The sequence below is a fragment of the Erinaceus europaeus genome, chromosome 1 (genome assembly GCF_950295315.1).
Source record: "Erinaceus europaeus chromosome 1, mEriEur2.1, whole genome shotgun sequence".
NCBI lineage: Eukaryota > Metazoa > Chordata > Mammalia > Eulipotyphla > Erinaceidae > Erinaceus > Erinaceus europaeus.
The window spans coordinates 151,426,424-151,444,421 of NC_080162.1; the positions used below are offsets into that span (position 1 = coordinate 151,426,424).

A 17,998-nucleotide genomic window follows, 5' to 3' on the forward strand; every position below is an offset into this window, starting at 1 on the left:
AACGACATCATCAACAATAATAACCACAACAAGGGCAACAAAAGGGGGAAAAATGGCCTCCAGGAGCAGTGGATTCATGGTGCAGGCACGAAACCCCAGCAATAACCCTGGAGGCAAAAAAAGAAAAAGAAAAAAAAAAAGGCAAAGTAGTCATCTGGAAAATGCTGCATGGAGTGAAGCATCACGTATGCCAGTGCCTGAAAAGCACACACAAATCAGACACAAAGGATTATCTTTCTATCCTTCTCTGCCAGGCTGCCTTGTGCTCAGGGGAAACAATTCCCTGCCTGTAAATCTCCATCTGCATTAGGGGTGGATAAGAGCCAATTAGTAACCAGTCTGCACTAGACACTAATGGATGGACCATCGGGTGGGACACTGGGGGAGTTTATGTGACAGGAAATAGAGGGAATATTAGAGGGAGAACAGTCCAGAAGGGCACGGGGCTGGAGACTCCTTCCTGCTGGTCTCGCAGCGCCAAGGTCTGAGTTTAGCACAGACATGAGATGTGACTCTCAAGAGTCTAGCCCCACCTCCCTGACTGCTTGGTTGCTCCGGCGTCCGCTCCCCATGGGCCATTTCAGAGCCTGCAGTGCAGCCCCAGAGCACAATGACTCTCTGTTGCAAGACCTCCAGGCTTGCTTGCAGCCAAGTCCCTGGCCTAGTGCGCTTTTGGCCAGCAGAGCGAGCAGGTGAGCTCCTGGCACGCTGATAGACCCCCACTGCCCTCCTCCCGGCCGCAGTTCCTTTACCCCCAAGTTTCAGAGTTCCGGAGATGCAAGGACCCCTTCTCTTCGTCCTCCTACCCTCCCGATGGCCGGTAATAGGTACTCAACGCTACCACACACCCAAAAACCCTGCTCTGGAAAACGCAGGCGGGAGGGAGTCGGCGAGAACCACATTTCCCAGAGTGCCGCGAGATTTAGGACCTCATTTCCCAGAGTGCCGCGGAAGGCCCGCCCGGCTCCGCCCCCTCTACCTGGCCTGTGCGCGTGGCTGGAAGCGCCTCTGGTGCCGGAAGTAGCTGTGGCTCCGGGCAGCGGGGTGGGGTACAGGTGAGAAGACTCGCAGCACCGCGCGGACCCGCGCGGGGATGTGGCTCTGGGGCTCTGCATGGGTTTCAGAAAACCCTATGAGATGCCAGGAGCACGGGGCATGGGAGGGAATGGGGGCGTGTTAGGGGACTCAGCTGTCAGGTGCCCATAGGTGTGGAGGTGGCCCGGGGACTTGAGGAGGGTCCGGGGGCGTGGGAGGAGGCCCGCTGCCATAGAGACAGCACGAGAGAGTGTTGAGGGGGCCAGTCACTGTGGGGGGCTCCCCATGGGCCTGTGGTTGGAATGACCCTGTGACTGGGAGCCTCAGGATACCTGGGCAAGGGACCTTTCTCATCAGGGCTGTCTGAGGAGGCCTGGCAGTGGAGTCAGAACTGTAGAGATCCCAGTAAATTGCTAACTCCCAGGAGAGGGTCCTTGAGGGTAGTAACACTGAGAACTGTCTATTTCTGAGCCAGAGATGCCAACTGCTTTGGAGGAACCAGAGTGGACAAGGCACAGGGCACTATGCCACTATGGACACAGGGCAGCAGACATAGGCTTGGACCCTTCTCCACTGTAGCTTGTGAACTCTGGATGGGAAGGGCCCTAAGGAACCAGAACAGGGGTCTCAGCTATCCAGCTTGTCCAGCTTGTCTCTTCTCTGTCAACCAGAAGACAGCTGCATATATTCTCTCTCCAACCACTGGGGACCCTGAGGCCAGGCTCGTTTGGCTGGATGGGAGGTAACCCCCAAGGCCTTTAGGAGGTCCAGACAGAGGATTCTCTGGGGAACAGAGCTGGGTAAACAGCTTGACTCCAGCGGGCTGGGGCTTAACAAGCCCTGGTGACGTTCCTGGGAGCCTCTGTCTATGCCAGTTGTTCCAGGAAAACCTAGGACAGCCCTTGGATACTTGAGAGGCCCAGTGACCCTAGGCAGGGAAATCTCACCATTGTGTCCTACAGGTACAATCAACATGGGTGAGCCCCACGCCTCCATGAGGATTTTAGTGACTGGGGGCTCCGGTCTAGTGGGCAGAGCCATTCAGAAGGTGGTAGCAGATGGGGCCAGGCTACCTGGAGAGGAATGGGTGTTTGTCTCCTCTAAGGATGCTGACCTCACGTGAGTGGGCCCAGCCCTGAGCACCCCTACCTAAATCCTCTCTATACTGGGAGCCCCAGGTCAAGACTGTCCCTGAGCCTGGCACCTACATACCTGGGTACACCTTTCCAGGTGATTGGTCAAAGCTGGGCATGTGTAACTTTGCTTCTGGGAAAATACCTCCTGTCTTTCCCTGGAAACTCACATCCTCCTACCAGCCAGTACCTGGATTAACTACTTTCCTGTCCTCTACCCCTACTGAGCCTCTTGTCAGTGTCCTGACACCAGGGTGCTAGTTCCCTTGGGCCACTAATAGCTGGCTCTCCTCAGGGATGCTGCACAGACCCGCGCCCTTTTTGAGAAGGTGAGGCCCACACATGTGATCCACCTCGCCGCCATGGTGGGAGGCCTGTTCCGGAACATCAAATACAACTTGGACTTCTGGGTAAGTGCCTATTCTGAATGGCAAAGGCAGCTTACATACTGGCTAAGTGGGGGATCTGGGAGCTTCCTAGCTGGTTCCCCAACTCCTATTTCATCCCAGTCTGCTCTCCCCAGCCTAAGGGTTAGAAGCTGGCACAGTGATGGGGGCAACCCTGTGGGTCTCGGTCCCCACACTGGCTCTGTGCAATATGAAAAGCCACAGAGCTGAGCAGCAGGTGGAGGATTGGGAGGGGCTAGAGTTTGCTGAGTGACCCCATCTGGTTGCTGCCTCCTGAGCTCTCAGAACATCCATATCATCCTCGCTTGGCATGTGCCAGTTCAGCTGCAGTGAGAAGGGCTTGTGTGCACCCCAGAATGCACAGCCATACCTTTCTGGGATGGGGCATGGCATGTGGACGCTAAGAGAGGAGAGATTGGCCCCATCATCTCTGGGCATCTGTAGGCCATAGTGGGCCCATTGTTAAGCTCCAACACCCCCACACCCTCCTCACTCGGTCTTAGCCTTCCCAGCAGGGTACTCCACATCCATCCCCACTCCAGGCCAGTCCAAATGTCCATCTCTGGAAAGGGGAAGGGTTTGACCAGGAGGGGGAAGTAATTCCTGGAAGGAGACTCTTCACTTGTCCAGGGAAGCAGCTAGGACAGGCTGGCTCAGGTAGTGCCCAAGCCAGAGAGTCCAAGGTAGGTCCCATATCTGTCCCTGGAGATGCAGGTGAGTGTCCTCCCCAGAGCAGCCTCACTCACCCCTGCCACCCACAGAGGAAGAACATACACATCAATGACAACGTCCTCCATGCAGCTTTCGAGGGGGGTGTGCGCAAAGTGGTGTCCTGCCTGTCCACCTGCATCTTCCCTGATAAGACCACCTACCCCATCGATGAGACCATGGTGAGAGGCAGGCCCGGTGGGGCGGGGCCCCACAGGCAGAGGGATACATTGGGATCTGAGGTTAGCCACCACTGCTCCTGCTCTGTTGACCACAGATCCACAATGGTCCACCTCACAACAGCAACTTCGGCTACTCCTATGCTAAGAGGATGATCGATGTGCAGAACAGGTGCTGCCTGCTGAGGCCAAAGGACAGGGTGACAGGGCCCAGTGCCCATCGGGTGGGTGGGCACCAGTGATCTGGACCCAGCCAGACCAGGTGGGGTGGTATGGGATCCCAGTGCCAGGGCAGGGGGCCAGAGGAAATGCTGTGCCCTTGCAGGGCCTACTTCCAGCAACATGGCTGTATCTTCACGGCAGTCATCCCCACCAATGTCTTCGGGCCTCATGACAACTTCAACATTGAGGATGGCCATGTGCTGCCTGGCCTCATCCACAAGGTGCATCTGGCCAAGAGTGAGTGCCTGCAGCTCAGCACACACCCTGCTTCACCTGCCACAGGGGCCCTAGGGCCAGCACTGGGTCCAGTACTCTGAGACCCCATCCTGAATCCACAGGCAGCGGCTCTGCCCTGACGGTGTGGGGTTCTGGGAAGCCAAGGAGGCAGTTCATCTACTCACTGGTGGGTGCAGAAGGGTGTGCAACCCCCTCCCTCCCTCCTGAAACAGGCCCTGCATCTGCTGAACCTGTTGTGGGTGGGTGAGGGCACAGGCTGAACCCCAAGAATAGGCTCTGGCCCTCACAGAGTCCCTGTAGACTTCTGGCACCATGGGAGTAGATGAGTGAAGCTCTGAGCTGACTCCCCAGGGAGAGGGGTCCCAGCCAGTCCTGCAAGCTGGCCTGTGCCCCCAGGGAGGGGTAGAGCCATTCAAGGGAGGTGCACTTAGGCCCTTTGGGCTGTGATCTGTAACCCTGCCTGCCTGACCTCTAGGACCTGGCCCAGCTCTTTGTCTGGGTCCTGCGGGAGTACAACGAGGTGGAGCCCATCATCTTGTCAGGTAGGCACACTGGGCCACTCCCACCACAGAAGGGCAGGCCCCCTGTCTGTCCAGAAGGCATCTGGGGTGGAGGGGCACCCCTGCAGAGACTGGGGAGACCTGACCTGGCTCCTGTACCCCACAGTGGGTGAGGAAGATGAGGTCTCCATCCAGGAGGCAGCTGAGGCTGTGGTGGAGGCCATGAACTTTCAAGGGGAGGTGACTGTATCCTTTAGCTCCGGACCTGGGCTTCACAGGCCTCACTGCCTAGACTGCAGATCACATACTTTATGGGTGGGCTCTGCAGGTGGGGACACCCTGGGGAAAGACAGGAGTTCAAGGGAGCGGGGGTGCTGTTCCTTCTGCCATGGCCTTGACCTGGTGCCCAGTTTGATACAAGCAAGTCAGATGGGCAGTTTAAGAAGACAGCAAGTAACAGCAAGCTGAGGGCCTACCTGCCTGACTTCCGCTTCACCCCCTTCAAGCAGGGTGAGTCCTTCCGATCCTTCTTGGGACTTCTGCCTAGCCCCATCCCTCCCACCTCAAGACCAGAGGCTGCTACTTTTCCTCCCCAGGCCTCAGCAATGCGAGATCCGGCAGGTGTGGCCCTGGTGAGGGAGGAGGACACAGGCGTGCTCACCTCTGCCCTTCTGTTTGCAGCTGTGAACGAGACTTGTAGCTGGTTCACCGACAACTATGAGCAGGCCCGGAAATAAAGCAGACTGGTGACTTCTCCCAGGGCCCTGGGGGCAGCCACTCCCACCCCCTGCTAGAAATGGGGTGCAACCTAGCATCCTGGGCTCAGACCAGCTCAGAGCAACAATCCAGTGGGACCACCATTCATGTTCATCCTCAGGGAAATCAAGGCCTAACCTGGCACCTCACTCTCCACCTTCAGTCCCAGGTTCTGAGTGTGCCCGCTTCTGGGCCTGATATCTGTTCCACTCACTAAAACCAATAAAGTGCATCCTCACAACTGGCCCCAGTCACTCTTGGCAACCCCCCCCCCCCCCACACACACACACACAGGCATTGCCTCCTGAGCCTGGCAGCTATGGATTCACCACTCCCTGTGGACTGCTCAGCCCTAGCAGTCACTGGGCCAAGGTGGCCAGCTCCCTAGCGTGGAAGGGTGGCAGTAGCCAGAGACATGGAGAGATAGGTATGTGGGCAGGAAGCAGGCAAGCCTAGGAGAGACACAAGAAGATGTAGGTAGAGACAGTTTAGAGAACCTGCAGTAGTCTTAGCCGGGACCATGAGTGAGCCTGAGCTCCCCCAGGATCTGGGAATGATGTTGGACCTGGATTCACACAGGCTGAGTGGGCATGCAGATGAGCCTGAGAGGTGGGCTCATCTTCTTGGGATCCCAGAAAAGATCTGGGCCTGACCTCTAAGCTCTCAAAACCCCCATACGATACAGGTCCTGCCTCCCCAGCTTCAGGTTTCAGCTGATGGGTTCCCTTCTCCAAGCATTGCCAGTGCCCAGTGGGATTGCCTGGTTACTTGTCTGGAAATTCACACCCAAGAAAGTAGCTAACTGGATGATGTGGGCAGGCCTGGCATGCAGGGAGGTGACCAACACTGGGAAGACAGTGAAGGCAAGACAGGCTCCCCCAGTTGATGTCAGTGTTCAGACCTAGCACCAGGATTCAGTGCCCAGCTCCTAAGTCCAGACTGTCCACATCATCCCCTTCTTGTTTAATAGGGTGGTGTTGGCTATCTACTGGCTATCTGACTTCAGGAGAACTCTCTTGGGAGGAACAGGTGAATCAGAATCCAGGCCAGTGGGAGGCACTTCCTTAGCACAGAAAAGAGATGAAACCCCACAACACATTGTACAATACTGCTGATTTTATGCTGTTGTCACCTAGACCCACTCTGGAGCATCTGACCACAAGCCCTAGCCCATCGAAGTCCACTTCCATACTCCAAGCCTCCTCAATGGGAATGACCCAAGCTGGTATGGCTCCACTCCCCAGTGCCTGGCCCATCAGCAAGATCCTGAGAGAGGGGGTTCCTATTGGCCTCCTGGAAGTTTAGTAGCCCAGCATCTGCCAGTCAGTTGTTCCTGTCCCTCTATCCCAACTCCCCCCCCTCCCCCAGCGACACACACACTGCAGGGCTCTCATTTCCAGGACAGGTTCCCACTTTTCTGTGGCTCATGAATGGAGCAGCTCGAGTTAACCTTTGAAAAATCAGCATCCAGGATCGGACCCTCAACCAAGAGGACCTAAGGTTTTTTTTTTTTTTTTTTCCTTTTCTTGGTACTGAATTCGATTCACTTCTGCACAGGGAATGGGATTATTAAAATTACATGCACCAAAAAAAATTGTAAAAATGAAAAAAAATACTTAGATCCGAAGCAAACCAGTTTGGACCAATGCTATTGACAAATCTGAATTGTGCAGAGAAATCTTATAATGCAATGTCAAATTCTTTATAACAGTTGTCTGAAAGTCTGGCTCTTCCCTGCTCTGGACAAGAATTGAGCAGCTTGTCCAGTGACTGGAAAAGGAAAACATCCCATGTGCCAGAGTGATGATCTGGTTCTTTCTCTTTCTCACTAAAAAATCTAAAAAGAAAGAAAGAAACAAAAGGTGTATTACATCGAAGCAAAGGTGGGAAGGGTTTGGAATGGGAAGGAGCAAGAGATAGTTGGGGTTCCGGTGCATGGAGGTGAGAATGTTTTGCTGAGGCCTGCCAAAAGCATGAGAAATTGTACCTATGTGTCAACAACTGTACTGTAAACCATTATCCTACCAATTAAAAGAAAATAAATCAGTATTTTATTTACGTACACGTGCCTAGCTAGACGCCTGCTACAGCTCCTCAATACAACTCCTGTATTTGAGTGACAGTATCAGTCCAGCCCCGCCCTTTCTGTGTATTCATACCCTATCTACCTTGTCGGCCAATGAGCAAAGAGGGTGCGGGGTCTACCGGCTACTCTTAGGGAGACAGTGTGGACAGGATGGGCGTGGCGTGAGGTCCCAACAGCCAATTGATGAGGGCGGGGGCGGGGGCGGGGGCGGGCGGTGCAGCCGTTGCCTGGCCATGATGGCGACTGCCGCTGTGGAGCCGGGCCAGCTCCGCGTGGGCTTCGTGGGCGCGGGCCGCATGGCGGAGGCCATCGCACAGGGCCTTGTCCGAGCAGGTGGGTGCCGGGGCGGCGGGCTGGAGGGCGTCGGCGGCCTTCTGGTGTGGCCCACAGGAGCGACCTGTGCGGAGCTCACCTGCCTGCTGGGAACCGCCAACCCCACCGGGAGGGAGTGAGGACTGCGAGAGACCCTGCACATTGTTCCCGGGTGGGCCGGTTTGGGCTTGCGTGGAAGCCGCCCTGGACTTGGGGACCCTGCTGTGCTCTGGGGGCGCCGCGTAGGAAGGGGAGAGGCAGGGGAGAGGCCGCGGAGTCTGCGAGCCCGCTGATCCTAGGCCACCGCGACCGGTCTGGCCCTGAGTGGTCAGAACTCAGGTGTGCTCTGCATGCAGAGAATTACGTGCTGGAATTGGAAAATTTACAGAAAAAAAATGATGTGTCCTAGATTATGTGCAGCTATGTTCTAGAAAATTAACACTAACTACATCCATACTGGCTCTGTTTTAATAGTAGCAGAGAAAATGCATTTCGGGAAATGGGTACAATGGCGTTTCTGTGAACAAATCCAGGGCAGTAGAGCAGACTGCTTCCTGTGGAAGGTTATGGCTTCCCTCCTTTATGTTCTTCCCTCTTTTCTGTTCTTCAGATACCTGAAGGTGAGTGCCTGCTGATGAAGGCGAGAGATAAATTAGTGTTCACTGCAGGGGCAGCTCTAACTTGAGTTCAGGTTTCCTTTATTAGCTTTTAGAGAAGCAGTCTTTGTGATGTATTGGGTTAAAGTGCATTACAACTGATGCTACCTGATTGTTATTAAAGATTTAGGGGAACTATTAGGAAATGTAAAGTTACATATATTATCTAAGTATTTTTATTTTTTAAGATTTATTTGTTGGGGTCGGGTGATGGTGCACCTGGTAAAGCACAGTTATAATGTGCAAGGACCCAGGTTCATGCCCACCTGCAAGGGGGGAACTTCATGAGTGGTGAAACAATGCTGCAGGTGTTTCTGTCCCTCTCTGTCTCCTCCTTCCTCTCAATTTCTGTCTCTATCAAAAATAAATAATTTAAAAGGTTTATTTGTGAGCGAGAGGGAGAAGAGGAAAGCGAGACCTGCATTACTCTGGGGTATGCAATGCTGGGGATTGGATTTGGGATTTTATGTTTGAGGGCCCAGTGTTTAATCTAGTGCTCTATTTATCAGGTCACCGGAGTGGTAATCCTTTTCTTTTTAAAATTTTATTATCTCTACTTATTAGATAGAGACAGCCAGAAATCAAGAGGGAGAAGGGTGATGCAGAGGGAGAGAGATAGACACCTGCAACACTGCTTCACCACTCACAAAGCTTTCCCCCTGCAGGTGGAGACCCGGGCCTCAAACCTGGGTCTGGTCCTTGTGCATTATAACGTGTGCTCAACTAGGTGCAACACCACCTGACCCCTGGACTGGTATTTCTTAGTGCAGCACAAGCACAAGCTTAGGATCTGCTATTTCCTATCTCTATACCTTCCCTGCTCCCCCACTACCGCCTTAGCACTGTTCTACTCTGGTTTATAGTAGTGCCTGGAATTGAACCAGAGACCTCGGAGCCTCAAGCATTAGAATCTTTTGCATAGCTACTATGGTGTCATTCTGGCCACTTTCTGAATCTTCTATTTTTTCTTTTTGCCTGCTAGTTCCACTCTTGGTGGCATGTGGCAGCATTGCTCAACCTCAACACTGTGTACTTTTGGGATTAGCTAATTCTTTTATTATTTTGGTAACTTTAAAAAAATTTATTATCTTTATTTATTAGATAGAGATGGCCAGAAATCAAGAGAAAGGGGGGCTAGAGAGGGAGAGAGACAGAGAGACACCTGCAGTACCGCTTCACCACTGTCAAAGCTTTCCTCCTGCAGGTGGGGACTGGAAGCTTAAACCCAGATCCTTGGATATTATAATGTGTGCACTCAACCAGATGCACCACCACCCAGGACCAGATGATTCTTCATCTTTTATTTTGTAGAGTGCTTTGCCACTTCCCTGACCTCTCCCCAACAGATATTGGTAGCACCCTCAAGTTGTGACAGTCAAAAAATATCTTCAGACTGCCATTTTGCCTGAGGCTGCAAAATCACCCTGGTTGAGAACGGGTCATTTCTGCTCCTGGAGGCCATTTTCCCTGTTTTTGTTGCCCTTGTTGTTTTATCGTTGTTGTGGTTATTATTATTATTGTTGTTGAATAGGACAGAGAGAAATGGAGAGAGGAGGGGAAGACAGAGGCGGAGAGAAAGATAGACACCTGCAGACCTGCTTCACTGCCTGTGAAGCAACTCCCCTGCAGGTAGAGAGCTGGGGGCTCCAACCGGGATCATTACTCTGGTCCTTACGCTTCACACCATGTGCGTTTAACCCTCTGCACTACTGCCCGACCCCTCCTTATGGTATTTAGAAACTTTTATGGTTCACTTTCTGCCCTCAGCCATAGGTTATGGCTTATTCAACAGGAATCATGGTATTTTACTGCAAGTTGGTCTCAGGTACTTTATCTGCAGAGCTGGCAGAAGCAGCACCTCCCAGAACTGTGGAGTCAATGTCCTGATTTACTGTGGCATGTGTGGATATATGTGGGTGCCCCCATGCATCTTATGGCCACAATTAATGGACTGCAGGTTCCCAGGCTGTACCCATAGGAGCAGATGATTTCTACCAAAAGAGGCAAGTTGCCTTTGCTTGGATGACCCAGCACAAACACTTTATCCTTCTGGGAAAACTCAACCTCCACCAGGCTTTGCACTAGTCATCTCTGTGCCTGCTGAGCCCTTTCTGGCCTAGGAGACAGAAGCCCCTGGAAAGACCTCAGTGAGCCTTCACTGAGGAGGCCTATTCTACCCTGTGAGTTTAGCGTGCCTCTGAGTTCAGCAGTAGTGAATACCCAGTAGAATTAAATGAAATTAAATGACTGGGAAGTGGTGCAGTGCATAAAGCATTGGACTCTCAAGTACAGGTGTTCTGTGTTTGAGCCCCAGCATCATATGAACCACAGTGATGTAGTTTCTTTTCTCCTCTCAAATTAATGAATAAAACTTAAAAAAAAAAATTAATAATAAAAGTGTGGAGGAGGAAGAGATGGCAGAGGAGGAAATGGAGGAGGAGGACAAAGAAGAATCAAATGGATCTGATTGCTTTGTCTTAATTAGACTAGACATTCCTTACGCGCATTGGGATTCTTGCACTTTCAGGATGGCCCATGCAGAGGGCTAGGTGAGCTGGCTTTTCTCCTGTCTGCTCCTCCAACCCTTTGCCTTTGCCATTCCCTCCAGGAAAAGTAAAAAATCAGCACGTGCTGGCCAGTGCACCATCAGACAGGAACCTCTGCCGCTTCCGGGTGAGTGGGCTGGCTTCTCAGAGTTGAGGCCTCCTCAGGGGCTAGGGTGGCCCTCAGCTCCTGTTGCTCTGAAATGTTCCTTGGGCCAGGATGGGCTGTCTCTAGCTAAAGAAAGCTCTGAGGTGGGCTGGGCTAAGCTGGGGAAGGGGACAACAAAGGCCAGAAGGAAAGTTATAAAGTTGTGGAGGGGCAGAGCAGAGTGAAGGTGTGTCTGTTCATGTGTGGAGTGTGTGCACACTTGCACTTGTGTGCAGGGGAAGTCATGTCACCCACTGGGATGGGAATACTATTGGGGGTGCTGACATGGGGGGATCTTTGAGGCTCAGGTCTGGGTCCTGAGTGTGAACAACAGTCTGGGTGAGTCTTGAGTGTTGGGAGTAAGATGGCTCAGTTGGGGAGACCTATGGGGTCTGCAGGGAAGCTCCAGGCAGGAAGCTCCCTCACCCCAGCCTGGTCCTGGTATCTTGAAGACCCTGGGCTGCCAGACCACCCACTCCAACCGGGAGGTATTGCAGAACTGCTCGCTTGTCTTCTTTGCCACCAAACCCCACGTCCTGCCCTCTGTTCTGGCAGAGGTGGCCCCTGTGGTCACTGCTGAGCACATCTTGGTGTCTGTGGCTGCTGGGATCTCTCTGAGTATACTGGAGGAGGTGAGTGACCCACGTGGTTCCTTTTGGTGCCAGGTCCTGGGCTGACTGGGTGGGTGGTGCCCAGGGGGTCCATCCTGTGAGTCTCTTAACTCCAGCCTCTCTCTTCCAGCTACTACCCTCTGGTGCACGGGTGTTGAGAGTCTCTCCCAACCTGCCCTGTGTGGTCCAGGAGGGGGCCATGGTGATGGCTCGGGGCCGCTGTGTGGGGAGCAGCGAGGCCCAGCTTCTACAGACCCTGTTGGAGGCCTGCGGGCAGTGTCAGGAGGTGCCCGAGGCCTTCTTGGACATCCACACTGGCCTTAGTGGCAGTGGTGTGGCCTTTGTGAGTGTCCCTCTGTCCCTTGAGGGTTAGGCATGAGCTGAGCCAGACTTTCCAAAGTCCTGAAGGGTGGATGCCTGGGCTGCCCATGAATTGTCCTCCCCACATTTCCCCATCCTCTAAGCTTTGGAGGCCTTCTTCCTGCTGGTGCTGTGTGTCCTGGGATTCCAGCCTGATCCCCGTCTGTCCCCACTACTGCAGGTGTGTACATTCTCTGAGGCCCTGGCTGAAGGTGCCGTCAAGATGGGCATGCCCAGTGCCCTGGCCCTCCGCCTCACTGCCCAGACACTGCTGGTGAGTGTACCTGGGGAGGGGCCTAGATGGAGGAGAGGCAGCTGCTCAGCCCATGTCACTAGCCCCATCTCCTTCCCCCAGGGCACAGCCAAGATGCTGCTGCAAAATGACCAGCACCCAGCTCAGCTTCGGACTGACGTGTGCACGCCGGGGGGCACCACCATCCATGGGCTGCATGCTCTGGAGCGGGGTGGCCTGCGTGCGGCCACCATGAGTGCGGTGGAGGCTGCCACCCGCCGGGCCAGGGAGCTCAACAGGAAATAGTCTGCTTGGCCTACTCTGAAAAGCACCCCTCCCTCCAATCTGGGAAATAGGATGAGAGGTGCAGGGGAGCCTTCACACAGGGGAACACCCCTGCCCACTGTGGGCAGGAACACTGTGGTGATGTGTACCTAAGAACTGGCACCACTGGGAGGGTCTCTGGGGTGAGAACACTGGGAGGGGGCCCCTCCCCCTGTCTCAGCTGGGATCTAGGGATGTGGGATCTTCACACAGCCTGCTTTCCATCAGTAAAGTGAGGGCCATGCTGACATTTTGTCCTACCTCTGCTGTGGGGTAGGGGTACCCTGGGGGGAAGTCTATAGGCTATGGAGACACAGGCCTCTGGTCACCATGGAGATCAGCTCCTGGGGAGAAAAGAAAAGCTGGTTCCAGTCACCCCTCTCTGCACCAGGAGTCCTGGAGGGTCCTATGACCCTGGCTGATGACAGTAGGCCTTGGTTCCCTGAGCACCAGTAGGCCATGGAAGCTGTCCCCTCACAGCCCAGAGGGGTCGGGGGTGGGCCTGTAGCCTTGTCCCATGCACTGTCCCAGGTCTTTCTGAGCTCCCCTCCACGATGCAGAAGCCCCAGATTGCAGCTGATGGAGATAGCTTAGTACAGACTCTTAACGAAGCCACCTAGTAGCAGGGACTTCGGTGAAAATTTGTCTCCAGTTTGAAGGTCAGGTTTGGTGGCCCTGCAGGTCAGGGAGTTGCCCCTGCCCAGCCCTCTCTTTCCTTCACCTTCCTGACAAGGCATCAGCTTCTCAGCCACTGAAGTGTTGGGACCCTATCCCTGCCACTTTCCAGAGGGGCAGCTGGAGCCCTCTCCAGTGTTCAACTGTATCTGGAGAAAGGGAATAAAGACATTGTTCTGAGCACAGAATGACTGGTGTTTGTGAGAGACTGAGAAGTCTGGAATTTCAGTGCTGGAAGCTTTGCTTGGGGACTGGTGGATGCAGGTTGTGGAGGGCAGGGCACCTCATCATTGCCTGAGTTTCCCCTGAACCCCATTTTCTCCTCAACTATCTTGGTTTTGTAGCAGTATACCTCCAGGCAGACCCTAGGACCAGGTCAGGCTCAGCCAAGGCAGGTGGAGTACAGAAGCCACCTGCCCAAACAGGAACTCTGATGAGGAACCCTGAACAGCTGAGGGAAGCCTTGTCCATCAAGTGATGACCAGTGAAGATGCAGACTGCAGAGGGCCTGGCCCAAGGGCAACTCTGGCAGGCAGGGTGGTAGCTCAGCTGTCTTTGCCCCATACTGCAAGGCTAAGATGACTCACTGAGGGAGAAGTTGTCAGTGTCAACTTTATCACATTTCAATACCTTCTCCACCAAGTATGAGATGTTCTAGAACCAGGCACAGGATCAAGTTACAAAAGCAGGACTTCTGAAGGGGCCACATGTAACAGTGACACATTTGATCTTTATTACAAAATACCCTCACTCCATGGACCAGGTGAATGCTGCCATGGGTGAGGTTGGTGGCAGTGGATCCAGCAGAGCAACTGAGAGCTCCTCACCACCTAACTCATGTTGTCACAAATCAAGGTGACCCACTCTAAGGCCCCTGAGCCCAGCTAGTAACAGCAGAGAGGGGCAGGTACACTTCAGATGTTCTGCAGAAACAAACTTGCTCTGCAGGAAAGTTCTTGCCAGGCCACTCCATGACTTTACAGTGAGCTGTGCCCTGGATCCCAGTCCCCCTCTACACACAAGGTCCAGGTATCACTAGGATTCCAGTGCCTTTATTCCAGGAAGATGCCTGCAGACACCCTCATAAGACATTGTTGACCCAGAGGCTCTCTGGGCACAGCCCATGGTTCCCCAGGTGGGAGGGGACTGGGGGATGATAGAGCAGCTAGAAGATGGGCAAAAGATGTGGGCCTCAGTGCCAAATCCTGCCCACAGATTTATAAGAATCCTGGCAAGTGGCAATGCTCAGGGCAGTGGATACTGGCCTTACTTGGTGCTATCTGCCTCCCCCCACAGGTCTAGCAGGTGGTGCTGGAAGGCTGCAGTGGCAGGTGGGATGAAACAAGACTTCCTGATATTGAGAGTTGGCAGCTGGAGCAAGAGGTTAGAGACTAGGGCTGCAAGTGGAGGTCACAGGGGACCTGGCTAACTGTCCTCTGCCTCTCTTGCCCCTAGGTTCTTCAAACCTAGCCTCATAGATTCACAAGAGCCATAAATGCTGTTTTGACTGGAGCAGTTCAAAGGAACATGTTCTGTTCTTGGACTTAGGAACTTCCCCAGCCTGGCCCATGTACACATATGACCTGTGTGCTGCCTGTGGGGCTGAGACCACCTCCTGGACATGGGCAGGTCAGAGCACCTCACCAGCCCCTGCCCCTCATAAAGGCCCTTGTGGCATCTCTGCATCCAGCCAGTAGCATAAATTCTTTCATTTCAAACTGGGTAACCCAGGAGCTCAGGGTAATAGGGAAGAATCCCTGAGCCATGCCCTTGGCACTGTGTGGATATGAGGGCCTCAGAGGGTGCTAAGGCACTGTGGGGCGCTGCTGGGCCCTGGGCTGTAGTTGGTGGAGGAAACCAGGAAGGTCCATGTCTGGCTGTATGCCAACCTCAGGGAGTAAAAGCTGCCCAAAATGGAATGCTCTTAGGACTTAAAACTTGAGTAGAAATCTATGTTTTAATCAAAAGCTCATGCACCTGTAGTGGACTGGCCCCAGGCTGGGGACTATGGCCCCTCTAGAGAGCACCTTGATAGATTGGCTTCAGGTGCTAGAAAGCACCACTAAGCGGCATACTGGCATGCAGAGGACAGTGGGCTGGGGCAAAGTGACTTTACCACACCAAGGTCCCAGCAACAGTAATTGGACCCACATCCAGTTTAACAGCCACAAATTGGGGGTGGGGGGAGGGCTCAGCCCCATAGGGGCCACATGAAGCCACTCTGCTAAGTGCTGTGGCTTGTTTGTGTGGGTGTGAATGGGAGGGGCCCAGCTAAGATCACAGACCCCTTGTATGCACTGGCTCAGGAAGGAAGCACTAAAGACAAGAGGCCGGACAACCCTTCACTGAGAACCCCTCCAAACCAGGCTGGCTGGGACCCCTGTAGCCCTGAGTCATGCACTGGGCCACCCCACGGAAGAGGGAAGACTGAGAGACTGTTTCCTCCTCCCAAGTGGAGCAGGAGAAAGGCGGAGGGGTCTGGCTGGGTCACACCCCGTCACTGGGGACTGCCAGGGAGGACCCAATGCCACCCAGCCTCTGGGCCATGCTGATGAGCGAGCGCAGCTGCACCAGCTTCAGTGGCCCTACCTCCTGGGGGTCCTGATTCTCCAGCCACCGCAGGGCCGTCTCCAGGCCCCGCACAGCCTCACCAGCCGTGGGCACAGCCAATGCCTCTTCTTCCTCTCTAACCCCTACAGTGGAGGGTGTGCTGGCTGGGGATAGAGAGGTGGCAGGAGCCAGGCCAGCAGGCCGGCCAGGGCCCCCCTCCTCCCGGCAGCCATCAAACAGTCCCCCGTCATCATCCAGGTGCAGCCACTTGGTGACCTCCTCCGGTGCCAGGCGCTTGTAAGCCAGGGCAGCCAGGTGAGTGAGGTCGCTGAGCACCCTGCTGCATTCAGCAGCCTCCTCTGCCTGGCTTGCCAGGGGCTTGGTCCACTCCTCAGCTCCACGCGGCTCAAAGGCTGCCCGCAGTCCCAGCAGCCAGCAGCGCTCAATGCTGCATGCCTGTACCAGGTCCCAGGAGAGACCAGCCAGGTAAAGCATGTCCTTGAGCATGAAGCTGTGCATGAAGTCCAGAGGGGAGCCTCCTGCGCAGGACACTGCCAGCCGCAGCAGCTCCCGTTTGTACAGCCGCTTGAAGGCGGCCACCACACCCTGTTCCAGTGGAGCCGGAATGTGCAGCTGGCTGCTGCCCTTGGACAGAAACAGCACACGCACCGCCCCATCGGGGGTCTGCAGCTCCTCAGGGGCAACGAGAGGCTCCCTCCAACAGCACCTGGAGGGCTCTTCGCTCTCTTCCAGGAGAGGCATTCTGGCTGCTACACTGGCGCAAGGCGGGTGGGCCACTAGAAGTACTGCCTTCTGTTGGAGGCTGCTGCGCCGCAGGTAGCTCCTGACACCAGGGACGAACTCCTCAAAGAACCACCCGCGCAGCAGGGGGCGGCTGAGCCAGGCGTCAGGACTGTACCGGTAGGAGGCTGGGAACTTGTCCTGGTTGTGGTGGCGAAGGCTGGGTGGGTCTGGCAGCTGCCCTATCACCAGCGGCTTCAGTTTGTGGCTGCCGGTCAGGTTCGCAGCCAGCAGGACTGTCACCCGGTCTCCGCGCCATCGGCGGCCACGGGCCCCCGCCCGGGGGTTCCCTGTACCCAGGCGCGCAGCCTGCTCAGGGAGCAGCTTCCAGTAGAGGCCCGTAACATTGGCGTTGTAGATCTGCTCATCCTCGTAGCCGGCCGCGGTGGGGGGCGGCGGGGCCGGAGCACTGTCATGGTCACGGTCGGGCAAGGGGCCACCGCCCAGTGGCTGAGCGGGCTCCGGCTTGACAGGTGGGCGGGGCGCGGGGCTGGCTTCGGGGGGCTCGGCCTCGCCGTAGATGCGCTGGTTGGAGATGCCGTGGCGCTTCTGCCAGCGCCAGAACCAGCCGTGGCTGGCTTTGAAGGTGCACTCGGGCCCGTAGATCTGGCGCGCGAAGGCCTCGGCCTGGGCCTGAATAAGCGGGCCGGACAGTGGCACGCCATGCTGGCGCAGCGTCAGGAACCACGAGTAGACGGCGCGGTCGATCTCCTCCTCGTTGGCCAGCCGCATCTTCTTGCGCTGCGTGCCCACCTCGCCGCCCAGCTGCTCCAGGAACCAGCGGAGCTTGGGCTCGTCCTTGAGCCAGCCGCGCAGCGTGCCGCCGGGCACGCCGAAGTCTCGGCACACGCTGGCTTGCCGCTCGCCGCCTTTGACGCGCTCGATGGCCTGCAGCTTGTCCTTGATGGAGTAGGCCTTGCGGAAGGCCATCTTCACGGCCATGCGGGGCCGCGGCCCGGACGCGGGGGCCGTCGGGCGCGCGGCGGGGACCGGACCGGACACGGGGAGCCGCGGCGACTCGGCGGGGCGTGCGGGCGACAAGCGACGGCCTCGGCGCTGGGCCGGGTCGACCGGAGAGCCAGTGGAGTACATAGCAGCAGTGGTGACAACGGAGGAGGCGCGGGAGCCATAAGCCCCGCGGACCTGCCGCGCGGGGCAGAGCGCGCGGGGGCGGGGCTGGCCGCGACCCTCCCCTTTGTCTCGCCCGCCCCGCGGCGCAGGCGCGCTGGTCCCTACGGGGGCCCCAGTTCTGCGATCCAGGTCCGCCCTACTCCACGCGGCAGCCCCGCCTATTGCAATGTGACCACGCCCTAACATCCAGGCCCGGCCCTGCGTGTCAACCCCTCTGAGCGCGTCGCCCGGCCCCTCCCTTCGCGTTAGCCCCGCCCCTTTGGACGAGTCTACCTGATGGGAGGCAGAGGGGGCGCGCGCATGCAGCCCTCAGGTTCCGGTTTTATGTCTGGTCTTCGCCAGGAAAGAGTAAGTCCCATGGTGGTCTTCCGCGGGACTCTGTCTTTGGAGCG

The 17,998-nt window shown here is 55.8% G+C and overlaps 3 protein-coding genes across 5 annotated transcripts; 2 read left to right on the forward strand and 1 right to left on the reverse strand.

Annotated features, from left to right (window-relative positions):
- The first annotated feature begins 915 nt into the window (after positions 1-915).
- Positions 916-5,418, forward strand: GFUS (GDP-L-fucose synthase). Of its 2 annotated transcripts, XM_016185150.2 has the most exons (11): positions 916-1,055; positions 1,998-2,154; positions 2,464-2,578; positions 3,337-3,465; positions 3,561-3,634; positions 3,788-3,921; positions 4,023-4,087; positions 4,397-4,463; positions 4,588-4,667; positions 4,832-4,931; positions 5,103-5,418. In XM_016185150.2, exons 2-11 carry the CDS (start codon positions 2,009-2,011, stop codon positions 5,156-5,158), a joined length of 966 nt encoding a protein of 321 aa, XP_016040636.1. In that variant the 5' UTR covers positions 916-1,055; positions 1,998-2,008; the 3' UTR covers positions 5,159-5,418. The 2 variants fall into 2 exon arrangements, with proteins under 2 accessions (XP_016040636.1, XP_060054055.1); XM_060198072.1 differs by lacking the exon at positions 1,998-2,154 and having other exon boundaries at positions 932-1,055.
- A 2,031-nt stretch (positions 5,419-7,449) lies between these two features.
- PYCR3 (pyrroline-5-carboxylate reductase 3) lies at positions 7,450-13,312 on the forward strand. Of its 2 annotated transcripts, none has more exons than XM_060198126.1 (6): positions 7,450-7,596; positions 10,840-10,904; positions 11,321-11,554; positions 11,664-11,876; positions 12,075-12,167; positions 12,249-13,312. In XM_060198126.1, exons 1-6 carry the CDS (start codon positions 7,497-7,499, stop codon positions 12,429-12,431), a joined length of 888 nt encoding a protein of 295 aa, XP_060054109.1. In that variant the 5' UTR covers positions 7,450-7,496; the 3' UTR covers positions 12,432-13,312. The 2 variants fall into 2 exon arrangements, with proteins under 2 accessions (XP_060054109.1, XP_007516058.2); XM_007515996.3 differs by having other exon boundaries at positions 11,375-11,554.
- Positions 13,313-13,836: 524 nt separating this feature from the next.
- TIGD5 (tigger transposable element derived 5) lies at positions 13,837-17,978 on the reverse strand. Its single transcript, XM_007515995.3, has one exon. The coding sequence runs from the start codon at positions 17,790-17,792 to the stop codon at positions 15,612-15,614; it is 2,181 nt and encodes a 726-aa protein (XP_007516057.2). The 5' UTR covers positions 17,793-17,978; the 3' UTR covers positions 13,837-15,611.
- Between the last annotated feature and the right edge of the window lie 20 nt (positions 17,979-17,998).